This window comes from Chelon labrosus, assembly GCF_963514085.1.
Source record: "Chelon labrosus genome assembly, chromosome: 1".
In the NCBI taxonomy this organism is placed as follows: Eukaryota; Metazoa; Chordata; class Actinopteri; order Mugiliformes; family Mugilidae; genus Chelon; species Chelon labrosus.
The window spans coordinates 100,605-115,712 of NC_140337.1; the positions used below are offsets into that span (position 1 = coordinate 100,605).

At 38.1% G+C, this 15,108-nt stretch overlaps 1 protein-coding gene across 1 annotated transcript in view; it reads right to left on the minus strand.

Annotated features, from left to right (window-relative positions):
- LOC311488282 (FERM domain-containing protein 7) overlaps window positions 1-15,108 on the minus strand; it is a gene marked incomplete at its 3' end in the record, with an annotated part of 74,555 nt that overhangs the window by 15,525 nt on the left and 43,922 nt on the right. The window contains exons 2-6 of the mRNA XM_084544898.1: window positions 8,005-8,109; window positions 7,892-7,934; window positions 6,699-6,777; window positions 6,494-6,591; window positions 5,596-5,710 (exon numbers count right to left, since the gene is read on the minus strand). Coding sequence (XP_084401024.1) covers window positions 5,596-5,710; window positions 6,494-6,591; window positions 6,699-6,777; window positions 7,892-7,934; window positions 8,005-8,109 — 440 coding nt within the window. The remainder of the gene's footprint in view (window positions 1-5,595; window positions 5,711-6,493; window positions 6,592-6,698; window positions 6,778-7,891; window positions 7,935-8,004; window positions 8,110-15,108) is intronic.

Genomic DNA, 15,108 nt, shown 5'->3' on the forward strand with positions numbered 1-15,108 from the left:
GCCAATCCACGGCGGACAGCTCTAGACAGGAATCGAATGAGTCCAACTACGTCACTACGGTTTCTGCCGATCTCATAAGCCTTCTTTTAATAATACAGTTCAAAATGTACCAGGTTTAACGAATGCATTGAGTAACACGGCATTAGTAGCATTCACTTTGAGGGTGTGGGTAGTATTTTCACACTAATCGGCTCGTTTTCTACCCCGGGATGACGACGGAGGTTGACCGGCCATCACCTCAGGAGGCCTCTGAGATGACCCGCTGCTACTGCTCGGCTGGTTCCACAGGTGGCGCTTCACTTCTCCGAAAACGTCCGAGCAGACTTCCAAACAGGCGTTATTTGAATAAACTGATCACATATTCGGGATCTACACGGTTTCTCGCATGAAAAAATATTAAAACTTAATTAAGTGACGTATTAACAGCTCTAGAGCTACTCACCCTCAAACATAACAGTGAGTCGTAATTTGGGTGCATGCAAAACGACAACTGTGACCGGAGTGTCGATATTTACTCGACCGTTAGGGGTCGCTTAACTTTGAGACGTAACATGAGGTCGTAATTCGCGGTTGTACACACGACTCATGTGGTCGTTTTTTCGAGGAGGACAGTCTGGGATTTGAGGATTTCTCCAGTTGAATTTTCTGCCATTTAGAACAGTGTTAGAACAAAGCTGTTGAAAAGTTTTGTTTTTGCAAGCTAGCTAAAATTAGAACATGTCAGCATTTTGTCTTGATTTATATCAACATTAAAACAAGACTGTTGCTTTTGCTGGAAGATAACGTAGTAACGTAGCGAGTTTAACCTATAGTGCTTTTTGTGCTTGTTTCCACATGGATGAAAAGAGCCATGAAAAGTTTCTATTTGCAGTGTTCTAGCTAAAATTTGCAAATTTCAGCATTGTGTATCGGTTTACATTAACAACAACAAACACTGATGCTTTTGCTGGTAGATATTTTAACTACTAATTTAGAAAGGTAGTAAGTCCAACTTAGTCCTTCGTGTTTTATTTACAGTTCTGACTGTTATATCCTATCTTATAGTACAACTGTTGTATTGTCCTGGTCAAACATCAGAAGAGATTGATTCCATTATTTTGTGATTTCTGTTAACTGTTTCTAACTTGTAATCTTTTTCTTAGGTCCAATGACACAGACAAACCAACGCTGGATGTTAAGCAGAGGAGGAACGTCCTTTGTGCTTGAGCTTGCTGTAGTCTTCTCCTCCTACAACAACTTCAACCGTCGGTACCAACATGAAGCAGCGTGCATGCTGGAATTAATTCAGAGGTAGCTTCTTTTTCACATACATTGTACCACATAGCTTGACTTGATTAACTTTTCTTCACAAAACACCATTGTCCAATAACCTGTAGTGATAGCCGATGGTGCCTCTGACACAAGAACAGCAACTACAAACATAACTACTGCCTCTAGTAATATTGTTAAGGCCGATACTCCTTTTTAACGTGGTTCAACGTTCTGCATCACTACATTGTACTGAACATGCTCTTATTTGATATGTCACATTCATAGACCAATATCACCTGAAAGAAAAATATTTTTGTCTTTCTATATTGTTTTTCAGAAGCTGCATTGACATCAGTCCTGAAAGGGGCACAAAAGCAAGCCGTGAGAAGGTATAAGGCAAGAAGAGCGGCAAGATGGTCCAAAAGAAGCCAACATCAGTGAATCAGTCAGCACAGTTAGTTTTACTTGTGTTGCATTGTTTTCATTTTGATAAATATTTGAAAAGGAACATAATGAATATTGTCCTACTGTCATGTCTTTATCATTATTATTATTATTATTATTAGTAGTAGTTGTAGTAGTAGTAGTAGTATTACAGTAACATTCTATAATTATCATTAAATACAGGATACATACCGTGGATTCAAATACAGTTCAAATACTGTAAATATAGGCTACAGTAATTTACTGAAAAAATATCATCAGTATCATATTGTAAATTTACAACAGTGAACTGTAGATTTATTTCCAGTCATATACTGTAATTCTAAAATACAGGGAGATACTGTAAAAAATACAGTAGTTTGCTGGCGAAGCTGCTACCAGTAAATTACTGTAAATTTGTGATGAAAAGTTTAACAGTGTAGGACCAATACTCTTCACATTATACATGTTTCCCTTCGGCAATATTATTAGAAAACACGGCATAAACTCCCAATGCAGATGACACCCAGCTATATTTATCCATGAAACCAGAGGAAACACAGCAGCTGGTTAAACTCCAAGCGTGCCTTGAAATCATAAAGGCTTGGATGACCTGCAATTTACTACTCTTAAACTCAGACAAAACAGACAACATTGTATTTGGCCCTAAACATCCCAGACATTCATTATCTAATCACTTTGTTTCTTTGGATGGCATTATCTTGGCCTCCAGTACTACTGTGAAAAGTAGTAGTTGTCAAGTCCACCTTTATGCTGATGACACTATTTTGTATTGTATTGCTGACTCTGTTCAACTTGCCATTGATAATCTTCAGGTTTCATTTAATGTTCTTCAAGAAGCTCTCATTAATCTTAAATTAGTACTAAATGAAAAGAAAACTAAATATATGCTATTTACTAGAGCAAGGAATATTGAGGTTAATGATGTGCAAATAACCACTGTAACTGGTTCCAGCATTGATAGAGTTTCTGAGTACAAATATCTTGGTATATGGCTGGATGACAAACTCACATTTAATTACCATATAGCCATCCTAGTAAAAAAACTGAGACAAAAAATTGGTTTCTTCTACAGAAACAAAGCCAATATAAATATTTTATTACTTTACTATTAATATTTTCCGTATCTTTATTTTTCCCTTCCTTCCTCCTTTATAATGTTATGTAGGTTATCTTATTATTTGTTTTATTTTGTTTTATTTTCCACAATTATTATACTATATCTATTGTTATCCCATTGTTACTGTGTAATCTCGGCTTCACTGAAAATGAGGACTACCCTCAATGAACCTCCGAAAATAAATAAAGATTGAATGAATATTCCATGAAGATATGTCCTTTAATTCGCACATAAAGTAAGTAACGCAGCCTTCTTTCAACTGTGTAATATTGTCAAAATTAGGAACATCCTGTGTGTGCTGCTGAAAAACTATTTCATGCATTTGTGTCATCCAGGCTGGATTACTGTAATTCATTACTGTTTGGCTGTCCAAATAGTTCTTTAAAAAGCACTTTGTCCCGTACTACCGTGAGAATCAAAAGTAGTGTGTTAAATGTCAATGGAATTAATGAATAACAGGGCGCTTTATATGAACATTTACGGTAAACTTATTCCCAGGCCGTCTCCTGCTCTGTGACCCATCAGCTGACAGCGGGAACCCCGCTCATCTCATTGGTCGAGGTACTGTGCCAGAGAAGAAGATACCAGAAGACAACAAAGCAAACAACTTGTCCTCAAACTTTCTGTTTGCACTTTTCTTATTGCATTATTACAAGAGGAATGTTCTGCTTTCTGTTGTTTTATATTAATTTATACAGTTTTAAGTTAAGCAGGACAGGTTTCTGTTTAAGAAAGATATTTATTTTATTCTGTTAATTTTAATATTTTTTTAATACAGGGTTTATTTTATCTCTGAAAGGTGTACATGTTTCAATTCTTCCAGAGCAGTACTCTCCCTCACCCAGACCACAGCAGGACCCTCACACTGACATATAACATACTGCACAGCTCATGAACAACAAGATTTTTGTCCTTTTCATGTTAAGTGGGCCAAATCACTCATATTAAAAGGAAATTACTGCTATAATGTGATTCTTTTAATAACATTGAATACATGGTGTCAATAGCAGTGGTGGAGAGTAACGAAGTAAATTTACTTGAGTACTGTACTTAAGTACAGTTTTTGAGTATCTGTACTTTACTTGAGTATTATTTTTGGGGGATACTTTTACTTTCACTCCACTACATTTGAAGGACAAATATTGTACTTTTTACTCCACTACATTTCTGTTGATGCTCTCGTTACTCGCTACTTTTGAGCTTACGTCAGCTGATTATTTTTTTAAATTTTATTTACAAAATTCTGTTCGGTCTACAGGGCCACTCCACTGGCACAAACTGCAACAGCAACAAACATTCAACCACTGCACTCAAACCCTGCCACCTCTTCAACCTGGTCAGCAGGTGTGGATCAGACCCACACACGCTACTGGGACAGTTGTTGGTTCTGCAACAACACCACGCTCACACTAAGTGGAGACCCAGGAAGGGGGGCAGGACCTCAGGGTAGTACCAGTGCCCCCAACCACATGTCCTGTTCACTCATAATATGACAATTACTAGGTCAGGGAGACTGTCTAAGGCTCCAGATAAACTGGACCTACGAATAAATATTGGACACACGCAGTTCATACCACGGAGAATAAGCAAAATGTTACAAGAGAGTTAAAAAAAGGAGGACAATTGAAAAATGATGATTGTCTGTTTAAAAGTAAAATGTTCTAGTGAAGTGTTACACTCTTGTTTAGTGAACAGAGTAAAAGCTACAAAAGGGCTACAGTGAAGTAAAATGTCTTCTGTTAGTTTCTGTGATTATTCTTTAATTTTGAAAAGGATCTCAGGAAATCCATTAAGTTATGTTATGGATATATGAGCAGAAGTAGCCATACTGTTGAATGCAATTCATTTTCATAAAGGTTGTGCTAAACAGTTAAACTTTCATCTAAAAGGGGGAGATGTAATGGCCGGCTCGGGCCACAGGTGGCGCACTGTATAAAATAAGGAGGGTTATCTAAAAGAAGAATAATAATAAAAGTTGTCTTGCAGAATTCTGATCGTTGTGTCCATTAATACGGAGAGTATAGAGGAACAATACAGGAACCAAATTCCAGTTTGGGTTCGGGAGGCAGACACCTCCTTTTTGATCAATAGATAGATAGTTTCTTTATTAATCCCAAACTGGGAAATTTCTCAAGGTCATAGGAGGAAAAGGGGGGGAAAAAAACACGAGGAGAGGGGAGGAGAAAAAAAGCAGCTCCCAGACTACACTCCTCTGGGGGAGTACAGTGTGGGACCAGGAAAAAAACCTCAGCAACATAAGCACATATGAGCACACTTTACAACATAAGAACTCAAAACAACTTGCACCGAGGGAGGGGGGGAAAAGGGGGTGGAGGTGTTCCAGCGCAGACGGGCAGTCAGCCGCTGCACACATAAAGTCTGCCAAAACTATTCAGTTGCCCCCTGCAGATTTTGGAAAATCAGTTCCCAAATAGATAGGACCCTGGCCGACTTTCAGGCCAAGACAACACTAAAGCAGGGAGATGCCCACCACAAAGGCAAACCTGAAAGTTAGACAACTTTATTGTTTTATGGACTAGGGAACCCAGAGCAATTTTCATTCAAGTGATTTGGCACCATCTTTGAGTCAGTGCTCCTTAATACATCCATGACACATCCTTGAACACAACTGCTACATGGAGGCATTCTTTAAGGATTTTCCATTAATGTTTTCCATTAGTTTTGCAAACTTCAAGAAGCGTGTGGTGGGTATTTTAGGGTTGAAAAATGATACATATACTGTGGAAGCTTTTAGTGTTTCAGAAAAAGCAGTATTCTACCTGTGCTTCTTATGAAACTTGATGATCTTGTGGTCCAGATATTCCTGGTTGGGGACGTAGTGCTTAATTTCCAAATGCTGACAGTCCAGCTCCTCGTCATAGTCCCCTAGCTCTGCTATAACACACATACACACAAAGAGTACATACCAATTTATATATAATTTAATTTTTCACCTTTACCCTAAATCTGTGGCGTCAAACTCAATCAGACAGGGGACCAAAATTAAGAACTGACTCCAAATAAATATGCTGTTGTTATTTGGCTGACTATAAAAAACTATTTCTGTCAGGATCTATGTTTCTGTGTGGATTTGTTCTGCCTGTCTCTCTCTGGAGGCTGGTCTGGAGCTGGGCGGAGCTGGAGCGACCTGCTAACACACCTGCAAGCAATGGAGCCTCATCAGCCACCTACTCACCTCGTCAATATAATCCTGGTTCAGTCCTCCACTCGTCGCCAGATCGTCTGCTTACCATAGTGGTACAGTGCCTTGGTTTTTGCTCTAGTAATCCCGTCTAGCGTTGTGTACTCATTTCTTGTCTCTTTGTCTTCAGCTCCCGGACCAATCCACTCATCAGTTCTTTTGTCGTCTCCTTGGGATCTTCACCAGCTCCACCAGTCTGCCAGCCTTCCTTCCTGCACCTCCTCCCCTGTTCTCCCCGGAAAACCTCACAACCTGCTTCTGACCAGCCTGCTTTTTGTTTCCTCAATAAACCGTTTTTTTACAACTACAACTGGCTGTGGGTTTGTGTTTGAGACTTGTGTCCGAATTATATCGGCAGTCGCGACAATTTCATAACACAAGGGATTGTAACATCTAATCCTGTATATTAATGAATACATGGATTTATCACTTTATAACAACTATGTACATGTTTATATACATATTTTCATGCTTACACTGCAGTATGTGAGACACCAAAAGGGCAGCGCTATGGTCATTGCAGGTCAGACTGCCGTTAGACAAATCCTGCTTTATCTGTAAGGCAAAAAGATACCTGCACATACACAAAACAAAACCGTACAGTTACCTAAATATGTATATACAGGATTAATATGAAAGCTTGTGAGATATAGTGAAACTGACAAAGACTGTGGTCTTTACCTGGTGAGGCGTCTCTTAAGTTGGCCAGGATCTGGTGGGAAGAATTTGACTATAAACCTGAAGAATAAATCATTTGTGTCTGATGGAAAAAAACAGGAAAAAACATTATACAAATATACAGTAAACCAGTCGATGGCAATGCTGAGAGATGCTCCGTAAGAAAAGCGCAAATCCTGAATACTGATATTAACAAACTATAACATCTAGCTTGAGAGGTTAAGCAAGTTAATAAGTATATGTGCATGACTAAATTACCTCTAAATTTAACATGTTAGCTTGTTTATATTTACAAGTAAACATGCTAAACTTTTGACTTGTGTTTTGCTCAAGGACACTTCAGCAAGCAGTGGGGACTGAACCACTAACCCATCCGGTTTGTGTCAACAACCTGCTCTACCTACTGAGCCACAGCTGTTAAGATGTGAATTAAGATCAGACATAAAATGTTAGTGAGTTAGTTAGTTTGTCAGTTACTTTGCTAATTTACAGAAATAAACTTGTTCGATTAAGATACTAACTTCCAGAAGAAATAAACTGTTAAGATAGATAGATAGATAGATAGATAGATAGATGACTTTATTAATCACTTTGGAAGGTTCCCGCAGGGAAATTGACATATCCATCACACACAGCACTGTTGGACATATACAAAATATAAACAAGAATACCCCAAGTACCCAACACCCAAATAAAGAGTAAAGATAACATGCTAACTCTCAACAGAAATAAACTTGTTTATTTAGAGTGCTAACTTACAGGAGAAATTAATGTGTTAAGTCATTGTGCTGACTGTAGAATTAAAGTTGTTCCGTTAACAGGCTAACTCATAGCAGAATTAAAGTTGTTCAGCTAATTTACAAGAAAAATAAGAAGTTTAATGTCAGCATACTGTAATTTACAGCAGAAAAAAAAGTTTTGTTAGGGTGGTAACTTAATGTTAAATATTTAGTTTGTAAAATTAAGCAAATTCATCATTAATTTACATGAACATGTAAGAATCATTACATTAGCATGTCTGCATACTGATATCTAGTCATGTTATCATTTGAGAAATTTTACTACGTTATCATGAGCATGATAAACTTTTAGCCTGTAACATTTGAACATGTGAAAACAACATATTTACACACCTCTTTTCAGTAATTGTTTTTAAATAGCTGAGTTAATAAAATTTGAAGAGAAATTTTGCTCACATTTGATCTGTTTGATTAGCGGCTTCAGTAGTTCCAACCAAACCTGCAACAGAAAACTTGTCAAGACATTTAAATATTGAATAAATAAAAATTCTGTGTGTGATTTTTCTTACATAATTTCCACTGTGGTGCCTGAACTCCAGCCCAAAGTACTCCTTTTCTAGCAGTTTCAGATGGCCACACACTTTGTTGAAGAATTCTCCGCCTAAAACCTTTTGCTGGAAGAAGGAGAGAGGGAATTAATGTTGGGGTTAATGAGAGGGATAATTGGAGTTTTTAAATCAGATGTTCTTAAAACCTTGGTGAGGGGATACTTACTGGGCCTCTGCAACAGCTCAGTGACTTTTCTCATCAGAACTTTGAATAATACGTCAATCATGAGTTTATTGGTAATAGGTTATTTAACTGGATGTACATTGTTTATGTTTAAGATGAAAACTGTTAAGTGCTAAAATAGGGCAAATGTTTTTAAGGTTTTAAGAAACAAAAAGAAATCATACTGAAAAAATAGCATGAGCAGTTTGTTTGGTATTTGTTGTAAGACAAAACAGACACATTTTGGCAGAAAGTTTATCTGAAGTCTCACTGTTGGGAACTGATTTTACTCCACCAGAGATCTGCCAGGTCAATCAAATCGATTGGGCAGGCTTTAGGTGGTAATGGACAAAAGAGTAACAGCAACATAGTCGTACATGTCCCCTGACTGTGGAATTTAATATACTGCACGCCTTATACTGTCGCCATGTTTAAGTCCAACGTAAACATGACATAATGTTCCTTCCTTTCTCCTCCTTTCTTCTCCCTTTTTCTCCATGCCTCTTCCTCTGTCATTTAATTACCAAGATGTTGTTTGTGCATTGTTCACTTACTACAGTAAGTTTTTTATGTTTGCTGTCAGTGTTTAGCACTCTGGATGAGGTCACCGGACATCCCTTATTAACTTGTCATGAGGGACAGGGAGGGAGGAAGAGGAGCGACCAAGCAGCTGTAAGTGATTATATAAAGAACCCAAGCCTAACTCATAATTACTGGAAACAAATGGCCACCCCCAGAACGACAGCTTCAGCAGTACAACTGAGTAGAATGCAGCTTTACATGCGGATGGAAATCCTTCTCTGAAGTGGGTTTAAAAACAACAAGTTTTGAACAGAAATAAATTCATATATTTGTGCCTATATGATTCTAAGCTATGTAGCGTATGCATGCAAGCCACACTTAGATACAGGTCTGAAAAGAGAAGGAAGCCACATCTGCATCACTGCTGTTACCTTGCAAATACCTGAAAACAAGGGAACAATTGCATATCAAAGTGGATTTCAACCTATCATGTTTTCAATCTGGTTATTACAGCTGTTCAAATAAATAAATAAATTTAGCACCTGCATAACAACAGTGCCAAAATGTTTCTTCTCAAATGCTAAATCAAACTCGAAAAGAAGGGACAGAGAAAGAAATGTAAATGTAATATACTGCACAGTTACAGTCTTATTCCGGTGCCATTTAGTTCAATAAATTATTACGAGTTAACATAGCATAAACATGACTAGAGATATAACGATATGAAAATTTGATATCACGGTTATTGTGACCAAAATTATCACGGTTATCAATATTATCACGGTATTGTTAGATGTCTTCAAAAAGTACTGAACACACACTGAAATCTTTTAACCAAGTTTTATTTTAAAAAAAGAATACTTTTCTTTACATTCACTGCTCAAGACTAGATCTAGTCTTACAGATTCAAGAATTGGTACAGAAAAGAAAACTCACTGTTTTATGTAGTTGAAATCAAATATGCATATGAAAGCAACACTACCATTTTAAACAAAGTAATGTGAGGGTAGCTATTGGCTGTCCTAAAAGTCGCTAGACGTCATCGGCTAATTTGCATAATTTGTCATTTGGATGTAATTGTGATGGATGCTGTAGGAGAGAGGAATAACGTGAATAACAAAGAGTAAAAAAAACCTAAATATGTTTAGAACTAATGAACATTCGTCTGTTGATTCTTGGTTGTTTTTTTGTTTTTGTTTTTTTATTTTGCCATTGAAATAGGCCATCACCTCTCAAAATAATTTCATGACTAATGCTTTGCCAAGCCACACAAAATTAATTTTGTCCTGTATTATTAACGCTCCTCCTTTTTCCGCGCTTGGTATTGGCAAAGTGACTCTAAAGAGACACTCTGGCAGAGTTACTTAAGTTTTTTTTTTTATTTTGTTTTTAGTTTCCTTAAGTTTGGTTTAGTTTCTAACCTTATGCTCCACTTAGGAGCCTACAACAAGTCACAGTAAAACATGAGCATTTTTTTTTTGCCATAGCTAGAACATTTTTAACATTTTTTGTATAAACGGTTTTAACTTGAGAAAATTAACAATCTAAATGGATTATTATTTTATTATTTATTTTAGTGTGACAGTGAAGAAACATTTACATCCCGCTCTGTAAACGAGGGCGCGATCAGCGGCAGCTTTGCGCATGCGCCATTCGTTCGCAGTGCCGTGGGTCTCCTCTCAGCTCTGACTGCTGCTGCGCGGGGCTACTGTGAGACTGACCGCCTGTGAGTGCTTTGGCACGGGGGAGGGGCTCACCCGCTGCTTGTTGATGACAGTAACTGAACCGATATGTGCTTTCACATCAGAGTCTCCAACAGGGGCGGACTGGGGGAGGGAAGTGGCCCGGGAGTCATTGACAGACCGGCCAACTTCATGCGCAGCGTGGTGAGCCAGCCAGCCAGCCGGCAACTCAAGTTTCATGTACCTTGATGAAAAAAACTGCATTTGATGTTGTTTTGGACCATAATCATATAGTAATCATTAACCTGAACCCTTAAGTAGCCTACACTAAAATAATTACAGCAGTAGCCTATAGTGATTTTACAGCATGTAGTGATTTTAATGCAAACAGGTCATTGATACAATCAAATTTGACCAAGCAATTTGCCATGCTGTTAGAACTGAATGACACTGACTGTCTACCGGGGTGGGCAATTATTTTTCTCAAGGGGCCACATGAGAAACCGTAAATATCTTGGAGGGCCATGCCAATAGGCTGAACTCAATTCTGTGCCCGCAGCATTGGTATGTTTTATTTTGTGCTAGTGTTTTTAGTAAAGGGATGATCAAGAAAGCAATTAGTCATACTTGAAGCTTGAAATGCTTTATTAACAATGAACACATTCTCTTATAAAGTGCAGTTAATTAAATCTTAAATGAAATCTGCATCAATGAACTTTTAAAACATAAACAAGTTTATTTATTTATTAACTGTTAATCTGTTAGTATGATTTGTTTTTTTAAATGACCATATATCATATTAATATTGGCTAATACTTATTGTATATTTAATAAATGATCATTCATAAACCACACATGTCAAACTCAAGGCCCATAACTGTATCAGGCGAGATAATATTTTATATCTATCACTACTGACCCGCAGGTGTTTTGCGTGCATCAGGCAGGTATGTCAATTAGCTCCTCCACCCAACTTTATTGACAAACTTGTCAGTCTCACTGTTGCCTTGGCAACCGCTCAGCATATTGTTACAGCAGCGCGGCGCCCTGAAGTTCATACGGTTGACCAATAAAAGCTCAAGACACAAGTATTAGAGCATTAAATACTAAAATATGTTAACGGAGACTCTGACACACAGACGTAACTGTACCAGTTAGCAGCGTTACTACGTCTTTGTAACCAGTTAGCAGACCAGTTAACAGACAACGGGCTAAATCTGTTAGCCTACTGTTCCACGGTAGCACACACGGCTAGTAAGTTTTGTGTTGATCACCTGTACCTGTACAGAGTGTTGTCATTTATATATAAATGACAACACTGCAGCTAAACATCAGTCTGTTAGCATACATGCTAACATACAGACACACTGAAAGTGACCGTTAGCCAAATAACAGCAGCACGTTTAACACGGCATTAGCATGCTAACTTAGGACAGTGGGACACCACGCAAAAACAAAACAAAAATTCTGTCCCCCCCCCAGCGGACCACAACGCTGTTGGCTGTTGCGATAGACTTTTTTCCCCCTTTATTTTTCTTTTTCTCATGGCCCGGCCCACCGGCCCACAGGCCCACCGGGGAAATCCCCGGTGTCCCCGTACGCCAGTCCGCCCTTGGTCTCCAAGAACCAGAAAAGTCTCCAATAACACCAGAAAAAGTCGCAAGATTTGTCGCTAGTCGCTTTTGAAAAAAAAAATAAAATAAAATAAGTCGCCAAGAGGATTTGAAAGTCGCTGGATTTAGCAAGAAAGTCGCCGTTGGCAACGCTGCAGACAGTGCAAACTGCGCATGCGCGCCTGCTTCTGAGAGAGTGCCGTTCAGGTGCTGCTGCTTCAGGAAATGAGCAGTATCACTGAGTTTTTCGGTAATCAGTTGCGGTAATCAATCACGGTTTTAACGATAATTAAAATTTGAAACGGTAGTACTAACCGTCGGGAATTTTACCTCGGTTTATCGTCATACCGGTAATCGTTACATCCCTAAACATGACTTAAGTTTCCTTTCAGTGCCAAAACATCATGTGTTCCAGCTTCTCAAACGTCAATGATTTGATGGCTTTTCTTTTTCGTTATGTGACTCAGAATGAAATATTTATCATAGATAAAGGTTAAAATTTCAACACATCATTGTGGGTTTTAGAAAACTGCCATGGGTGTTTTGTGTTCTCATGAGTGACGCAGGGTTAGTACTCGGAACCTGGTTTATTAACCAACATGATGAGGATGCAATAAGGCAACATACAGGTAGCTGGCATCCAACACTATAACAACCCTGGCCCCCACCCGGTAACCTGTATAACTGAGTGTTCTTCAGTATGGTGTCTGCAGTGGCTCAATAAACATAGAAATAACACAGTGACTGATCTACATTCCCCTTTCTTAGCTCTTGCGCATACATAACAAAACTACACTGCCTGGCAAAAAAAAAAAAAAAGTCACCACTTGGATTTAACTAAGCGAATAGGTACGAGCCTCCTATTGGATAATTACTGCATGGGTGATTTTTCAGCTGGCAACAAGTTTTTTAACACCAACTGATGTAATGAGTAGCTTCTCATTTCTTAAACAACCATGTCAAAAGACACATCCCGTGGTCATGCCACAGAGGTGGACAGAGTACACACCTTCACTACTTGAGTAAAAGTACAGATACTCCTTGTCAAATATTACTCCAATACAAGTAAAAGTAGCTTAGTCAAAATATTACTTAAGTAAAGTACTATTTGCTTAAAAAAATAGGTAATAATAAAATAATACATTTTATTTAAAAAAGCGCTTTTCAAGATACTCAAAGACACTTTACATAAAAAGAACATCAAATCAGTAAAACAATGTGAAATAGAACACTAAAAACCAGAGGTGGGACCAAGTCACTGTTTGGCAAGTCCCAAGTAAGTCCCAAGTCTTAGCAGTCAAGTCCAAGTCGAGTCCCAAGTAAAGACAGAGAAGGGCAAGTCGAGTCCAAGTCCAAGTAACACCAAAGCCAAGTCGAGTCCAAGTCCAAGTCCCAAGCTTCTTCGAGTCCTGAACAAGTCATCATGTACTCTTCACTTAATAATGCCATTATTAGACTACCCACATAGCAAAACTGGTGTGGCCCACCTCTGGGCCACACCTCCCACTTACACTCGGCCCACATGCCTGATAGAATTCCGGCCCTTATGTGGGCCACATCCGGCATCCAACATGTGTGCCAGATAAGGCCCACATCTCAGCCACACTTCAACCAGAGCTGGCCCTAATGTGGCCCTAAGGTGGGCCAAACCATTTTCAGAAGTGGTTCCTGATGTCAGCCTTAACTCAGCCACTATATTTATGTGCCATATTTATTTATATATATATATATATATATATATATATATAAAAACAAGTACAGTATTATAAGCAAATGTTTATTTTTTTTAGTCATGTCAACACAGTACATTTAACAAACATTTAACAAATTTAAAAACTGTACATTTATGATTCTAGACATGTCCATAAAGGTTTAAGATTGTATTTGTCACATACACAGTTATATATAGTACAATGCACAGTGAAATGTATTCTTGTACCTGCAGCCAGTAGTAAAAAAAAATGAGTACTACAGTAAAACAGTAGTAATTGTAAATTCCTTAACACACAAGGTCAACAATACAAGTGTAAATGTTCACCGATAAAAATAGAATAAAATATAGACTGTAATACAGAATAAAATATAGACTGTAATACAGAATAAAATATAGATGGTAAAACTCAAGTGTAAACTTAGAGGGGGGGGTAGTTTGTATATATACACACACATTTACGGTATTGAGCAGCTATGTGAGTAAAGTGCAGTGGTATAAGTGGTTAAGGTTCAGAGTTGAGCAGGCGGATGGCATGTGGATAAAAACTGTTCTTCAGCCTTTCAGTCTTTGTCCTCAGGCATCGGAAACACCGACCTGATGGCAGTAGAGAGAAAACTGGATTCTCCCCACTCTCAGCACGAGTTTTAGATATGGTGCTGTCCATTTCCTGCTTTCTCTTCATCCTCTTCAGTCTGCCACCATCTCTACCTGGAGAGAGATGTAAACATCTTTTGATGGTCCAGTCTATTTCCTGGTCTGTGGCCCCAGATGTTAGTCAGTTACGCCAACAGCAGCTGAAACATACACACAAAGCACAAATGATTGGAAATTAACATTTATGTATCATTAGGTAATATGGCTACAGTAATTATATTAAAACTGATCCTGATGACAATATTCAGATAAGTGTTTTCCCGACATCTACTTGGTTTAATTTATGTACAAAACAGGGACTTACAGTTTACACAAACTGTGAGTAGTCAGTATCAGTATGTAATCAATAAAAATAACTCTAAGATTCTTGAAAATAGAGTCTGTAGGTTTGTAAACACAACATTCAAACCGACCCGTTTTATGGTTGTTTACAAACAATAGTTTTAGTATAAGTTCCTAAACCTCAAACTTCCCACCAGTCCCCTAGAACTGAAGAAGCTACTCGGATGAGTTGTGAAGCGTCTTCTCAAAAAAATAAAATAAAAACACATAACACATACATAAATAAAACTCTACAAGTCCACAGTTGACTTTTTAAACGCTATTTTTGTATTGAAGCACGATATATCTGCAATTGCCAGCGGAAAAAACACGCCAACGGTCAGCTAGCAGAAGCTATGGTAGTAGCACTAATGTTTAACTAGCCGGAAAAAACGT